This window comes from Pyrgilauda ruficollis, unplaced genomic scaffold, assembly GCF_017590135.1.
Source record: "Pyrgilauda ruficollis isolate IOZ18807 unplaced genomic scaffold, ASM1759013v1 scaffold24, whole genome shotgun sequence".
In the NCBI taxonomy this organism is placed as follows: Eukaryota; Metazoa; Chordata; class Aves; order Passeriformes; family Passeridae; genus Pyrgilauda; species Pyrgilauda ruficollis.
The window spans coordinates 15,352,744-15,368,963 of NW_024523648.1; the positions used below are offsets into that span (position 1 = coordinate 15,352,744).

General features: G+C 41.0%; 1 protein-coding gene across 4 annotated transcripts in view; it reads right to left on the reverse strand.

The window, feature by feature from the left end:
• Positions 1-1,232: 1,232 nt before the first annotated feature.
• The window catches only part of PDE7B (phosphodiesterase 7B), a 170,331-nt gene continuing 155,343 nt past the window's right edge, over positions 1,233-16,220 (reverse strand). For all 4 annotated transcript variants that reach the window (XM_041469861.1, XM_041469860.1, XM_041469862.1 and 1 more), the window contains 5 exons: positions 13,925-14,016; positions 12,766-12,910; positions 10,678-10,774; positions 6,671-6,751; positions 1,233-6,144 (listed from right to left, as the gene is read on the reverse strand). In XM_041469861.1, the coding sequence (XP_041325795.1) occupies positions 5,927-6,144; positions 6,671-6,751; positions 10,678-10,774; positions 12,766-12,910; positions 13,925-14,016 (633 nt within the window). In that variant the 3' untranslated portion in view covers positions 1,233-5,926. The remainder of the gene's footprint in view (positions 6,145-6,670; positions 6,752-10,677; positions 10,775-12,765; positions 12,911-13,924; positions 14,017-16,220) is intronic.

Here is a 16,220-nt window from a genome sequence, read left to right on the forward strand (position 1 = left end):
CCGCCTTCCTCACCTTTAGCTAAAAGGAGTGTCTGTCACATAATTGTCACACACATATTACATTGATTCTCCTCTTGTTGAATAGATATATTTCCAAGATTTTCCACCTGAACTTTAAACCATAATTAAGTATTTGGCCAGGACGAAAATATTGTCATGTAATTAGTTTTTCTTTTGCTGTTCATTGATGCATTTCAACTTGCTGGTCTGCATTTTTTGTTTTGAACAATGAAACATCAGCATCCATCCAGACAGTGCCTGTGCAGAGTGGGAAGATGTATTGATTTGGCTGTACTTGAAAATAACTCTGTTAAATCTGTTATGGAAAACAGAGTGGTTTTCCAATGGTGACTGTGTAGAAGACTCCTGGAGAAGCCATCACAAATCCAACCCTATATAGGACAGATCTCTAAGCGGCTTCATTCTAAAATCAATTTTGCAGTTCTGTTTGCACCTGGGGGACAGAGGAAAATACTGTGATTCTGAAGAGTGGAATTTTTTTTTTTTTAGAAAAGTTTGAATTTAAAATGTTGGCTAAATGGCACTGAAACAAAATATATTTCCAGCTCCTGTATTTTGTTCAATTGTAGTATTTGCATGGCACGAACTATGTGAGTATTGTTGCTGAACACTTTGAGGTACAAATTAATTCTGGCTTTAGAAATGTGTCAGAGTCAAGAAGAGTCCCTGCAGTGATACCCATCAGTGATGACAAGTATTTCTCACTTAGAAATACTTATCAGTGTAGAACATCAATACTTCTTGTATTTTCAATTAAACTTCAAAAGCTTCTGTCGTGTTGCACATATAAAGAACATGGTCTGAAACAGAAATGAGAAAATGGAGATTAAAACTGACCAATGGTCCTAAGGAGAATTCATTACTGGAACTGAAACAATAGTTTAAGGAAAACTCTCCTTTAAATACTTAAGCAGGGAAGCATTTTCCCTGTGGTTTGAAAATCCTTCTACTACATGGTTAGTAAAATTACATGGAAATGCTTTTCTTGCAGGGAACTCCATTTATATTCATATGGCAAGTCTAAGGGGAAATTTAGAGAAAAGTTCTTCTCAGAAACAGCACACTAGTAAAGTGATTATTCTTTTGGTGGAAAGGAGAGGTAGTGAGAGAATGAATGCTGTGGAATCTTTGCTGCCTTATCAAACCAGAATGTCTTCTGCAAACAAAGGAGATCCTTCAATCAACTGGCTTTACCAAATAACTTGGAACACTTAACTTTTTTTTTTTATTAGCTGTCATTCTTCGACATGATGAATACTTACAGCAGTATGTTAAAAAAGATACAGTTAAGTCTCTTGGCATCACTGCATAGCAGTCACAGCATTTTCACACAATCTAGTGCTTCCTTTCAGAATGATGCATATGGCATATATACACACATATGGGGGCTGATTCTTGGTCCCAGTGAAGTTGGGGGGACCAGTGTTTGGCCCACAGAGTTGTATAAGATATGTGACTATGTATATATAAAATGCTTTACAATAAACATGACATATACAATCTTGAATTCAAAGATAAGCAGAATATATTTTACATCCATGTCAAGCTTATGGTCTGCACTTAAAAGTTTATGTACCTAAAATACTGAATGGATTATAGAAACAAAGAGCAACAGTTTGCACCAATCAAAGTAATTTGAATACACAGTAATGGCATGAAGCTTTCCTTGTGGTTTTGTTTGTGTTTTGTGGTGGCTTTTTTTTGGATTTGCAGGGTTTTAATTCAAATTTAATTATTGACTTTTGTGGGCTATGGGGATCATGGTGACATCAGGAGGGGAATGGGCATACTTTATGGACGACTCAGATTAGTGACTTTAAATATAAGGCAATACATTATGGCTGGTACCCTGTCTGGTACCTGAAAATAAAATTGTGGCCACTTGAGTTTTTCCTTTCTGAGGAGAATTCATTTGAAAGGGCTAAGTGTGCCTTCTGTGTCTAATTTGATGGAAACTTTAACAGAAATTGAAACCCCAGATTGCAAAAGCTGGTGAGATCACTATGCAGTGTAACAACAGCCTGATCTCATTTACAGCTTTCTCATTAATCTCTGGGGAGGTTTTGGTTTTCTTTGTGAAAACCAAGTTTATACAAAACTAATTGACCTGTGTTGTAGATTGGGTTAGACACAACTGCAGATCGTGTGGGTTTTTTTCTTTTTCCTCCATGGACTCTACTTAATCTCAGCTACACCTGTCTTTGTTCCTTGTATTCCAAAGGTACATGTTGTCAATAGTCCTTTTATTCCCCATTTGACTGGTGGCTGAACCACTGACACTTACAAACACAAAGGCAGGTAAAATCTTTACTTAATGACAATGCATATGTATGCATTATTTTAACCAGCCTAAGATTTTCACTTATTATCACTTGTTATTGTTAGTTATACAAAATTTTGCCTTTTAAATGGTATGAAATCTTCATTTAGAGGAGCTAGATTTTAATCTCATTTGTGGGGCATAAAAACATTTTAACATCCTGCTTTTAACAGCTTTTTTCCTCTTTCTAAATATGAAAACCTTAACTCAGTTTGAAAACTTCAAAATCTTTCAGCTGCACTGGCCCAGTGGGAAGGAAAAATAATTTACAAGAGCCTTCTGTAAAGTGGCTGATAGGGCTGATACCACCAAAATCTGTGTTATCTGCATAGCTTTTCTATTCTGTGCATCAGCAGCCTGTTGGCACACTGGGGAGAAACCCCAGTGCAGAAATGCCCTCCAAACCAGAGAATATCACACATTTGTCACAAATGCACATACTAAGCACTGGTGCTGTTGGATTGGCTGGTACCAGTTAGGGTTTCTACGGGAAATCAGATTTTGCATTACAGACCCCAGGGAATCTGGCTGCCAGGCATCTGCTGCCAGAGCCTACCCTTTCTGAGCACTTCTGTCTGGAGCACCTGAGGCAAACTGGCCCAGGCCCAAACCTGTGCAATGGGTTTGGCTCACAAGTACAGAAGTGCTGCTGGGGCCACCCTGCACCTCTTTCAAGCACTGTTTAATTAGACAAGGTGATTGAAATCTAGCCCGTATGTTCAGTGCACCAAAATCCCCCACAGCCTGATAATTTTCAGAAGAGCTTTTTAAAGTTGGAAAGTTTTAACGTGCTAAGAGCAAACTTGAAATGGAACCTGTAGGTTCCACTTGTAGAAAAGGGCTTGGGTTTAATGTGGCTGTAAGACAATTTGATTTGTACCTAAGCTTTCCTGTTGGACCTATTTTCTGGAAGCTCTTTAGAAACAGCTCGACAATGTTTCTGTCAAGAGCTTTTTATGCTGCTAGACGCTGGGTTTAACTAAATTTCAGAACATTTTAAAAAATTCTTTGAGCTAGATGGCAAAGGGCTTCCATTTCCTAGAAAAAAGATAAAACACGGGAAATTACATCCTTTTGTATGGACTTAAGTGCTTCTAAGCAGCACATTACATTGCTCACGTAATGTCCTAATAATTGTCCTACATCTGTCAGAAGGAAAGGTACACCTAAAAAGCTGCAAAGTGGTGGTGCTTCCACCCCCACCACCCTCATGTGCTTAAGAAGATATTTATGTCCTGTAGTTAGAAACAATTTAATTCTACTACAACTCCCTTGAGTGCCCTTTGCTTGCTGTGGTTCTTCTATTGTATGAATCTCATTTAGATTAGTGGGAGGAAGAAGGAGGTTTTCTATTGGTTGTACCTTACATAACAGTGGAGGGGCAGAAAAACATCGCTGGAGTGCTTTGTGTGCTCACCATGTTTTGCCCCTTTTTTACTTCACTGGGTTTCAGCCTCTTTTCTCTGAAGATACATACAAAGAATTAGCGCAGTAAATCATCCTTCACTAAAACTCAGGCTTTTTATTTTCCTCTAAACACATTAGTCACCTTATGAGCATGAATATTCTCTCATCAAGTCAATATCCCCCCTAATTGAAAAAAATGTATTCTATTTTCCCTTGCACTTCTGTGAGTAAACATCTTCCTCATGTTTCTCAAACACCAACTTAAAAAGCTCTTTCTTTGTTGGCTTCTTCAATGTCTTCACAACTCAACGTGACTATCCAAATGTGACTACCTGGCCATACCTGCTCATTCTTCTGGAAAGCAGCTGTACAGATTTGATGTACGGGGGGCTCACAACAATGCTGTGATTCACCTGAATGCAGTTATTCTTTCTGGGGGCAGAGGAGCAGGGGACAATCCCTTTGGTGCAACGTAGTAGTGTCTGAGAATACAATCTCACTGAAATGGTGGAGGATTAAGTAAAGTTTAAAGTTTAAAGTTTAAAGACTTTCAGAACTGAGGTTGTTTATGGCATAGTTAAGGCCAAGTATCTTTCACAAAGATGAGATCATAGAAAATTCTTCAGCCACTATGATAGCTAAGAGGATTTTTAGTAGTCTGACTACAACACATTTTTTTCCTTCATTGACTGAGACTAATCTAAAAGTCAGTTGAAGTATTCTTTTAATTAAAAGAAAAATACAAATGCATTTTGATGCTGACTATCTAAGGAGGGAATGTGGGGAAAAAATCAGCTACACTGCAACATCTCTCAAGAAAAAAACTGAACTCCAGAACTAATGCCATGCTTTGTGGATGACTAAGCTATTTAGTAAAAATTCACACGTTTGAATAAATGGTAATCATGCTGAACTGTCAAATCATGTGGTGTTGCTGTAGGGCCTGGGGTTTTTTTTGAACTTAAAACTTCAGGCGCTGTGAAACATTTGCCTAGACCGAATGTGCAAGGTGCCATGGATTAACAACACGGACCCATATGGAATGTGTTTGAAGTTTTCAAGAAGTTATCCTGCCAGATTTCATTCCTCAATGACCTTTGATATACCTTGGATAGTGGAAAGGCAGTTCAGAATCGTATCTTGTAATCTTATGATTTTGGCAGCTATCAGAAGATGAAGGATGCTAGAAGTTAAGGCTTTTATCCACAAACAATGGTGTATATTAATAAACTCTATACCATATTTACAAATGCTTTCTCTTGTATTAAAACTAACAGTATTCTGTTCACAGTGCCAATGTTTTTACAGGTAGCAATCATCCCACAGTACTCCAGTATTTTGGCATGGGAATCAGTAGCGCTTTCTATTTACAGAAAATGTACACATGTGAATATAAACAGGTAACTTGAAACAGTACTCAAAAGATAGATCTGTTTGTGTTTCAAAGGTTTAGACTGTACTACACCTTCCCTTTCAGCTGCGAGGGAATACTGTTCCTTGCAATGAGAAGATGCCCGTCTTTTATCCAAAGTGGCATAAAAATGATTACCAAAACAAGCCTTGTTACACTGAAGGTGTGTATACGGAGAGTAGCTTCAGTCCAAGGTTTATAGATCTGTTGTTTAGTGCACAGAATACAAAAGTTAAAAAGGTTTTTAACCACTAAAACAGCCCGACTCTCTGCCCTCTGTGAGCACCGTCCCGCTCGGTCCATGTCCTCTGGATGCTGGAGATGCTGGTGGTTTAATGTGCAGCCCAGCTGCCAGCCTAGAAAGGGTGTGGCACTCTGGGCCTATATACATATGTCACAATATGACTTGTGGTAAATGAAAAGATCACCAGGAGTGCCTCTCTGTGCCCCCTGTTCTCTCAGCAAGCCTCCCTGCATCATGGCAGCTGGAACTGGCCTGGCTTCCAGCCTGCTGGGACTCCACATTGGGGCAGATTGGGATCAGGAGTGACTAATGGCATCAGGCATGCGCAGAATGGAGAGAGGGGAGAGGAACATGAAGAAAGAAACCCAGCAGAACCATGGGCGTGTTCATGAGGACCCTTAGAGCTTTGCCATTTCTTGCCTTTGCACGGTGTTGACAACAGGCTCCTGCTCCCTGGGACCTTTTTTGCTGCTGTGACCAAGACGGAGATAGCAGTGCTAGAAGGAAAAGTGCAAAGCTGCCACTAAGGAGTCTCTTCTTCATTTAAAGTCTGTTCCTGGCTGCCAGTCACTTGGCCTGAGTGGTCGTTGCTCCTACTACTGCTGTGTTGCTTGTGGAGCAAACTTCTCCACTTGGCCTTGTTCCTCCTGAGATGGTTTAGCATGTTTTCAGATAGGGGAGTGTTGCCTGTAAACTGGGCCCACCTCTCAAAGAGTGGCTCAACGATGTATGTCATGAACCCTGGAGAAACACACAAGGAACAGCTGGTGAGTGTCAAGTTAATTCCCCAAGTGCACTGCCCCACCGATGCCTCAAAAGCACAGAGCAAGGCAAGTGGCAAAAGTCCTCACGAGAAATAACAATCAACTCTCAGACATTAATTCCTTTTGAAATGCACAGCTTCTGACCAGCATACATGACAAGATATGGCTTTACCTGTGTGTGTCACAGTAAACTCTGTGACCGTCAGCAACCTTTGAGGAGATTTCAGACAAGAAAGTAACCAGTGTTTAACACTGGCTGCAATTTTTTCCTGTGGGTATTTTCCCCCTATGCAAAGACTCCTTTGTCATTCTGTTGAACATTTGGCTTGGATAGATTTTGTTTTGAACATTTTAATTTAGAACATATTTTTTAACTCTTACAGTATCTGCAGCTCTTATTGTTAAAACAACTGGATCAGAGTGGGGCATGTGGTGAATAAAAGTTTCTCTTAGAGTTTCTGCCATAGTGAGATAACCGTGAAGAGAATGAAACTAATACTTACCAATCTGGATGCTTGGTACTGTATCCTTTTGCTGATTACAAAGGGGGCTTATTTCCAGTTCAAATTTTTGTTCCAGATCACCTGCAAAAAAAAAAAGGAAAAAAAATATTTTTCTGCCATTTTTATCTCTTCTCCATACCTATGCCACACTCTTACAGTGTCTGCAACTGTGTGAAGAGTTGGAATCTTCTACCAATGATGACCATGGTAAATGTCTAAATACCTTCATTTTCTGGACTTTTTCTATTTAGGTATCAGAGAAACCAATTATCCATACAAAGAAAAATCTAAGAAAAGACAACTTTTAGATGAACATTGAATCTGAGCATGTAAGTGTTCTGAGTACCGTAATTTTTAAAATAGACTCTCTCATGTGAAAGGTTTTTAAGACATTCTAGTTTCTAGTTCATTTACTCATTGTTCAGATCACTTCCTACCAGAAAACTGCAGTGCATCAATTTCAGATTTACAGTAGTACAGTAGTGGAAATTGCTAGTGTGTTCTTGTGGAAGTGGCTTGTAAAGAGAAGAGTGTTGGAGCCTGGCAGCCCACAGCTGTGGCTGCACTAACAAACTAGTAAGGGCCAAAGCATGGACTCCAGCAATGTTTCAAGCATCAAGAGCTATGGAGCTCAAGATATAAATGTGGAAAAAGGATGAAATTAAAAAGTCTGTCTTATTACTTTGCAGTAGCTGGGTATCAAGATATGCCTTTACTGTTGCACTGAGAATATTTATTTTCTGGATCATCCAGGAAGTCCCCAGAGAGGCATCTGCACAGGACTGACTCGAGACAGAAAAGTAGTTGGCTGAACTCCTAGCCACCTTCATAGCAGAGTATTAACTGGACCAGGAGGTCTCCAGTTCCAAATCCAGGACTGCTCTGAAGATTCCTGCAAGGCAGCTCCTGCTGTGACCAGCCCTGGGGACTCTTTCAAATTGTTGGAAGAAAAACCTGCCGGGGGGATCTGCTCACTCCAGATGCCACCTCAGATTGGCATTGATGCAGAATTGACCAGGTTTGACATTGAGAAGACACTTATAAACAGTCAGTAGAAATTCTTCCTGCAGAATAATTCTTCCTGCAGAAATAGTCACACAGGACAGGCTTCTGTACATAGTAATGGCAGATGTTTTTTATGGAGTTGAAGGTAATCAATAGCAACGACCATGCTGGATTTAAGATTCAGCAGAAAAACATCTCAGAGGGTGTAATTTGCTCACTGCCATGCCAAGACAACAGTCACTTTTTCTGCTGGAGAGACTGCATTCCCCATGCCTGAAATTACTTCCGGCAAAGATTGCTCTGAGTTAAGTTTTGGGTGTAGGGCCTTTCTTAAAACAAACACTCTCTGTCTGTGAGTGCAACACGTTCATCCTTTGTGACTGTTAGCCTTCCCTGCCAGTGTACAATCCTGAATACTGCAAGAGGTACAGGATCTTTCCTGTCTACAGCGTGGAAGGGAGTGAGAGTCAGCTGTGTGCAAGCTAAGGTGTGCCACTTCCCCACAGACAATAATATTGTGTCCATCTGATTTACCAATAAAGATGTAGTGAGGGCTGGTTAGGAAGATCATTCTTGTTAGAAAGACAGACCTGCTAATTCAGACAAAACACTGTATTCAGCCCATAAAGAAACATTTTGCTTTAAATCCACTGTTTTTATTTAAAAGCTCATTTCTCCCCATGAACAGTTTTTGCTATTGTGCTACTCAGGTTCTACAGCCCCATATAAAACACTGTGTGCATTTTTAAGCCTTGCCTTTCTTCCCTCTGCAGCACAGAATCACTTCTTAAATGTGAACAGACTATTTTCAATTCTAATTGAGCACTTAGAAAGCATCAAGAAAACATTTTTAGCTTTGTGAACAATCAAAAGGAACAATTCAGCAAATCTGTGACACAATAACAGTTTCTTATGTTGCCAGATGTGCAATTTGTCTTCTCATCTACCCCTCCAAAAATATTTGAGTAAAAGAAAATTTCTAATTCCAGTGATATCCCCTCTGTAGGTGTTCTGGGTAGAAAATGGTTGACTCAAAGTATATGCATATCTGTCTGGCTCAAAGTATATCCACATCTTCTTGTCTTTCAGAAATCACTTAGTTGACAGAAGTAAGATTTGCTTTTCCATGGTAAGAACTTAAAATGACAGTCAATTTTTTTTTGTTTCCAGTTACTATAAAAGGAACTGCATTAATTATTCATGGTAGGGAAAACCTTCCAAGCAATTTTAAAACCTTATCAGAGCAACTGATAATTAATGTTGCTTTAACATTAGTCATCGTCTTGAAAGCTTTTTCTTACCACTTCCAGTTTCATGTATACAAATCAAGTTTTATTTCTTACCTTGTGCTCCCAGCTGTGTTGACTTTTAAAAGATCTAAAAACAAATTAGAGTATTTTCCTAGGAAAAGGTTTTTGTTAGGAGCTGCTGTAGGCGTCAGATGCTCCCTGAAATGTACCTGGATTGTGTATTTTATTTATTAACATTTAGTGTAGATGCACCAGAACATTAGAAGATCAGGATCTGAGTCTCTATTAAAATGGCCTTAGAAATGTTCTGTTAAAACTTCATTCCAGAAGGAAGATTAAACAAAACACTAATTGTGGTATTATCTGTCTCATCTATAGTTAAAAATCAAAACATGAGACCTTGGGTTCCAGATGCTAAACTTAGTGCTGAAAAATACCTTCAAGCCCCATCATTGTGTGTAAGGAGGTGGAGAGGTCTACAAAAACACTTTAAAGTGATAATGGTATCTAAATGCATGCTATTTAATACTGGGGATGTTGTACCACTGAACAGGATTATACAGCCACTAGTGACAATCAGACCACAGTTTCTGTATAATTGTCCCACATAAAATTCTCCTTTTCTCCCTGTGGTGCTTCTAACTGGTCTCATGTACTCAGGTGTCCTCTTTCAGAGGTATATTTTAGATGTTAGATGAACAAATCTTGAGGGCAGTGGAAAAAGCTTACTCTTTTAAGAGTTGAGCTGTCTTTCTCAGCATGGTCCCCTAATACAGTAAAGGTGAGGTACTGCACCTCATGGGCTGCCTGCTGATTATGCCTTCACTACACATCTGACTAACTAAACCTGCACTGGGCAAGTTGCTTATGTTGCATCAAAGGCATCAAACACATTTCACCAGCTTAAACTGACATTGGCTGAAAATTAACTTGCTGACCTGTCTGTCCTCGTTACAGACTAACTATACCAGGTACCAGCTCAGATGTGGCTTAATTTTTGCAGTGCAGAAAATTATATTAACTAAAAACTTCATTGTGTGCTCTTCCACTTGCCTTCAACTCTCAGGATGCTCTGAACAAAGAATTTAGCACTGATTAAACTCTGCTGCACCCTGTATTGTAGCACAGCATGACCCTGCCTATGCAGATAGAGCCAAATGGTGCAATTACTGTGTTTCAAAAAAACCCTGCTTGACTGTGCTCTCTGCAGGGGTCTGAAAACATTTGCAATAGGTTCTAGCTGAGGTTTGGCATGCCTGCTTTGGCCCTTTCAACAGCATGCTGGGAAGCATGTTTGAACCCTTTCTCTGCATTTGCAGGCAGAAGAATGTGTCATATTTGGGAAACAGTGAGGGTAAGGCTCCCATCAGAGTTGCAGTGGGAGCATGAAAAGCGAGATAAAACCCGGTGCTAGGATTTTGGGGCAGTGTGGTGCCGGCACCATTCCAGCTCAGAAATGCTCACTGGAGTGCCTCAGAAATGTGACTGGAGGGCCTCAGAGAAGAACCCAGCCATGGGCTTTGCAGCTGAACTCAAGTGCTGAGGCACAGCAGAAGCCTCCCTCCTGCCTGATGCTGGTAGAGGAGCAGAGAAACACTTGCTGCTCTTCTACTCCTTCCCACTTTTCCAATGGGGCAGCGCACCTCTGAAGAGCTCATTCTCAAGGCACATTTCAGTGCTACCTCTGGCTTGTCACACACAAACCATGGAAAGCTGAGGTGAAAGGGACTGCTGTGAGTTGAAGGGGCTGACCTTGCCGGTAAAACTCTTCACAGACCCGCTCACTCCACTGCTTGCTCAGATCCCAGACCCGGCAAGGGTTGCAAATGTCAGCACACTTGAGTGCAATCTGAAAGCAAGAAGAAAAGCAGTAGTGAGAAAGGAAGTTACTGTTTAGCAGTGCTGCAGCAGTAAATCTGTAGTCATGGAACTCCCAGGCCCCACCAGCAATGCTGGGAAGAGTTAAGATTACCTTTCAGAGGCTCAGCCTCACCCAAATGTGCCCTTTGAGGAAAGAGCATTTACTTAAGCTGCAAACAAAACTTTCATTCAGCCCTCCACTTTACCGTAGTGAGAACAAGAGCAGGGCCAAATTCCAAGGCTGCAAAGTGTTTTGGATATTCCTTGGAAGGAATAAGCCAACAAAAGCCTCAGGCTGGCTCCTGCTGACTGCTTGGCTCAGCATCCATGGCTGATGACAAGGAAGGGAAGAGCCAAGCTGGTGTATTTGGGCATGATTTCTCTGCGGTCTCAGTGTGTGACCTTGCATCTCACTTCAATTACACTTCATCTTAATGTCTGCATATTTTTGTTTACAAAGCTAAGCACAGGACTCTCCACACTGCCCCGGCCTGGTTTCACTTAAGTTAACTAGTACTTTTAAGTGCTTTGTATGAGAATGAGTACAGGGGAAAAGGTTTTTAAAACTGAGTAACTACTTCAGAAAAGTCAACCACGTAATAGTCTGCCTGTCTTACTGCCTTGGAACAAAATATCCTGTGCCTTGTTTCTTCACAGACTGAACACAGTCATTCAGTCTGACAGAAGTCAGAAGTCATTCTGGCACCTGGGAAGAAAACATAAGTTTCCTCTAAGAGTTCAGGCCTCTGAACCAGCAGAGAGAAATCTCCAGGTCATTTTTCTCTGGATTAAGCTGATTAGACTTAATGTTATTGTCTACTGCAAGGACCTTTCAAACATACTTTAGCTTACTCCAATCAATCAAGAGTTCTTGATCTTTTTCTTTTCTTCTTCCATAACTAATTCATCAGATAAGTAAATCTTACTGTCTGTTCCCTTGTTCCTAAGTTCCTAGTGCATAAGAAACCTTTTTTTTTGCCATAGCTGAGAGCTGTAATTCCTCTGCTTTTGGTATTTGCACAATTTTCTTGTCTTATCTGTCCAGAAATACAGTCAACCTGTCACCCTGCCCTGCCACAGTCTGTACAGGAGTCTGACAGAAGACTGTGTTTGAGAGAACAGGTAAGAAGCTACTACATTTTCCATGCTGTTGGAGGGGGAAGAATTAACAGATTAACAATTCTTTCCTTGCAGCTGTCACCTTTTCCGTGACTTTGATGGAATAAAAATATGTAGGTGTTTGTTTTATAAATGAAAATTATTACTTCAAATTCTTTATGTATTTAGGAGTGAAATTAATGTAATTTCTCCAAAGAAGCAAGTATATGTAGCTACATTAATAACAATAATGCTTTAATAGATAGAGGTTTATTCTGAAGAGTCTGCTAATGACTGCTGCTTAGCTGGAAGAACCAGTATGAACCTATTTGAGTTTTGAATAAAGCATGGGTTTTCCATTAGCTGGGCAGATGCACTAGAGAAGCATCTGCTGCCATGGCAACATCTGTCTGCAGAGGCAGTTTCTGAGCATCCATCACAGGAACAGGACTTGGAGACCCGATGTCAGGCTGTCCTGGAAAGAACACCAATGAGGGAGCTCTCCTGCACAGTGCTAGAAAATAACACCAGTGGAGTGACATTTGCCAGAAGAGAGAGAGACACTACAACTAAGCATTACCTGGCAAGAGAAGCAGTGTTCTGGAAATAAAATAATCTAGCTTATCTCCATTCCTTAGCATTTGACACTCTCCTGTATCTGTTGCATTCATAGCTTTTTAACTCAAGGAAATTACATAAGGAAATACTGGAGGCACCTTATGCTTGCCTGACATGCCAGAAGGTGGCAGAAGGAAAGTGTTTATGGTAATAGGTAAGGAGAGGCTGATGTCCAGACATGGTATAATATACTACTCTTAACATATACTAGGAAATACTGTGACCTGAAAAATTCATAAAAACCATTAAAAAAAATGAAGTTACCTGAAGCATAAAATGTCTGTCTTGTGCATCCTCCAGCCTCAAATCCTGATTGTCAAGATGAGATTTCAGACGGATCAAAAACTCATTCTGCCTGTTAATGTCTGTTGCCAAGATCAGAGAGCCCAACTGCTGCTCAATGTCCTGTCTGCAATGAAGGTAAATAAACCCTTTTAATCATGAAACCATTCAACATTAAGAGCTCAAAACAACCTGCTCTGGATCACTGGAACTGGCACAAAGCTCCCTCTTTCTTTATAGACCCAGTCTGGTCAGTCTCTGCTGGGTTTTCCAGGGTACAACTGTTCTACCTGCCCAAGTGGGTTCAAGAATAGATAATGTAAAGGAAAAATGCCTGTTGGCACAGGTTGTTCTGAAAGCTTCTGAACAGCGCTAGGAAAGTACAAAAATAACCCACCCTGAAACAACAGCATGTTGCATCAAGAAAAATGCTCACGTCTTACTTCAGCTGCTCAGAGCTGAGTGGTGAACACTGCAACTTTGAAGATGCAGTCAAAGTTGTGAAGGTCTAGACTGAAGCCCTTTAAAGTTGTTGGTCTGATGCAAAGAATTTCGGGAGGGATATAAAGCTTACTGCTTCCAGGTAGCTTGTTTATATTCCTGGTAGGGGCACCTGTGATTTAAAATGTATTACTGCAGTCTGTTCACTGTCTCAGTCTCCCATCCTTGGTGGGACTAACACAAGTAAAAAGCTAGCAGCAACTTGGCCAAGTTGCTCATGTGGCTGTTCTTTTTTTGCTTTATCCTTAAAGACTGAACCACATTCCCTCAGTGACGTGTGGAAGTCCGGAGCAGTCTTGATGCTCCTCGCCCAACTCCTTCAATTTCCTGTTTTTAATCACTAAATCTTTCCATATTTGGTTGGTGCTATGTAAAATGAAAAATGCCAGCAGCTGATCTGAACAAGCCCACTCTTGCTGGGACTCTCCGTGGTCCTGGTGCTGAGAGTGGCCATTCCTGTGTTGCAGAAGTGGGAAGTCTTTAAAATTACTTCCACTGTATAATTTCATCTCATGATTTCACAGTGGAGAAGGTGCAGGAAGTTCAGCCTATTCTGAAGCCTGGGCCTCTTTCCCAGTGTGCTTTCAAGGAGGGAGAAGGAGGCCATGGCCTAGTTTCAGTGATTCTCGTGGACACTTACGTGACCTCCTTGGGCAGGTGGGCGAGCAGCCGTGACTCTCGAAGCATGCCTATGGTAGAGCGCCAGTGGTGGTTCTCCAGCACGGACACGTTCTGGGGAGGAATAACACCCATAAAACCAAGGATTAGGATGGTATCCATGGTGCAGGTACACATATGGATTTGCCATGTCACATGATACACAGAGCTGGTTGGACGTGCTGTAACATGAGCCTAAAATGTGTGCTTTTCAGCCACAGTTGGATTAGAGTAACTGGTCTAGATTTCTACAGTTAAGGACCTTGTGCTTCTGGGTTTCTTAGCTAAGGGTCAGCCTAGAGGCCTGTTGTTCTGCAGTTTTTGAATCCTGCTGTGAACAGAGGAGCTAATCTCTTCTGAGTGGGAGGCAGTTTGCATTCTAGCAGATTTATTAACAAATAAATTAAAGCAGGAGTGCAAAAGTGTATTTTTACCTCCTACTGATTCTAGGCTGACTTTTCAGCCTCTACAGTTTGAATGCAGAGAGGACAAGAAAAAGAAAACTAAACTGCCAAATTTCCCTTTGAGTCAGGGAACTGGAAGCTGCCTGCAGCTGTTCAGTGAAAGCAAGAGGAATAGCAGTACTGCTGAGCATTTGCAGGCTTCAGCAACTCAGTCTGCAACAAATTTTGACTCCTCTTTGTTTTCTTGCGTTTAACTAAGTGGAACCAAAGTTAGGTGGGGAAAAAAAACTGCTAGGGAGTTGAAACCCAGCTGTCTAGGTTGTCAGTAAATTACAACAAATTTGATATCTTATGTCTGATGACTTGAAATTACTATCCTAACACACAATGCATTTTCCCATCATCACTTGTTTAGTTTACAGAGTTACTTTCTACCATGAAATGCCTCAGAAATGTCACTTGTTCAGAAACCTCTATCATCTGTTCCCTGTTTTGGGCAGTTTCACATCTTTTGCAGTAGATGAGAACTGGATAAGAAAAACAAAACAAAACAAAACAAAACAAACCCGAACCAAAGCATAAACCAAACCTTTTGAACAGGCAGCAGAAGAAGGACTCCACCCTGCCACTGCCAGCAGGGAAAGTGGAGTCAGAATCTCTCTCTCTAGCCACTGCTGACCTCTAGCTCCTTCACGCACAGTCCCACAGCTCTGAGGTACTGCTGCCATAGTACTGCCTTTCCCATGGGACATGATGTGCAGCTTCCACTTTTCCAAGAGGGACTGAGCAGTATTTTCTGCCTAAGTCTGCCTCATCTTCCTTTGTAGTCCTGTCATATCTGGTGACAGTTAAAACACTAAACATTGCCAGTAACAAAGATCCAATTTGCATTTTGATCATCTTGCCTAGTGCAAAGGTGAGAGTACAAATTGGATTGACTTCCTATCGCACTATTTTCCACAGTGCTTTTTGTTGCTTCTGAATTCACAGAAACAGTGTTGCTTTGTTATTTCTCTGGGTTTGTCTGTTTGTTTCCCTTACAAAAATCACAGATTCTGGGGGAAAAAAACGAAATAAAACCAAATCCAAAACTTTCAAACCATGTAAAATCTAATTCCTTTTCTTAGGAAGAGCTGATGGACTCAGATCGCAACATCAGTTATGCAATACAGAAATTACTTTTGACAGCAATCCTGTTCATTTGCCAACTTAAATATCCCTTTTCTCCTTTTGCCTAAATACATCAGGATGGACTTTTGCAACCCTACACTGACCAAGAAAAATAAGAGAATGTAATAGGACATAATAACAAATTTTTTTGGGTTTTTTTTCACCTACCAAGTCGCAGCGCTGAATACTGGTCCCAAGAGTCACCCTAAAGCCACAGGCTGCCATCTTCCTACTAACTTGGACAAACTCTATCTGATGTCACCTTTAGCTTTTGGGAAGGTTTACACTTGTTTAAGACAGTGCCTGTGTGCACAGTTTCCTGTGACCCTGGTCTGATTGCATCCTTGAAACACTGTGATCAGGGAGATCCTCCTTGGAGCACGCTGTGTCCTCACATCCCTTCCAGCATGGCAGCCTTACTTGCTGTGAGGAGCTGCTTCAGCAGCACCTGCCTCCAAGAGGGAATTAGACTCCATGGATGCAGCTGCTCCTTGGCCATACTGAAGGCCAGCCAGAATAGGGCTGAGGCACCTGAGAAGCAATGTAGGCATCTGAGACCTTTCCAGCATCCAGTTAGTAGTTACTCATAGGAAAAAGCACACTCAGGTAGTCAATTTCTCATCTTCTCTACATTTCTGCTCTTTGCCTGCTGCTATAAGGGGAACCTCAAATTGACATCACTGCACTGTTTAGTTTCCCACACTG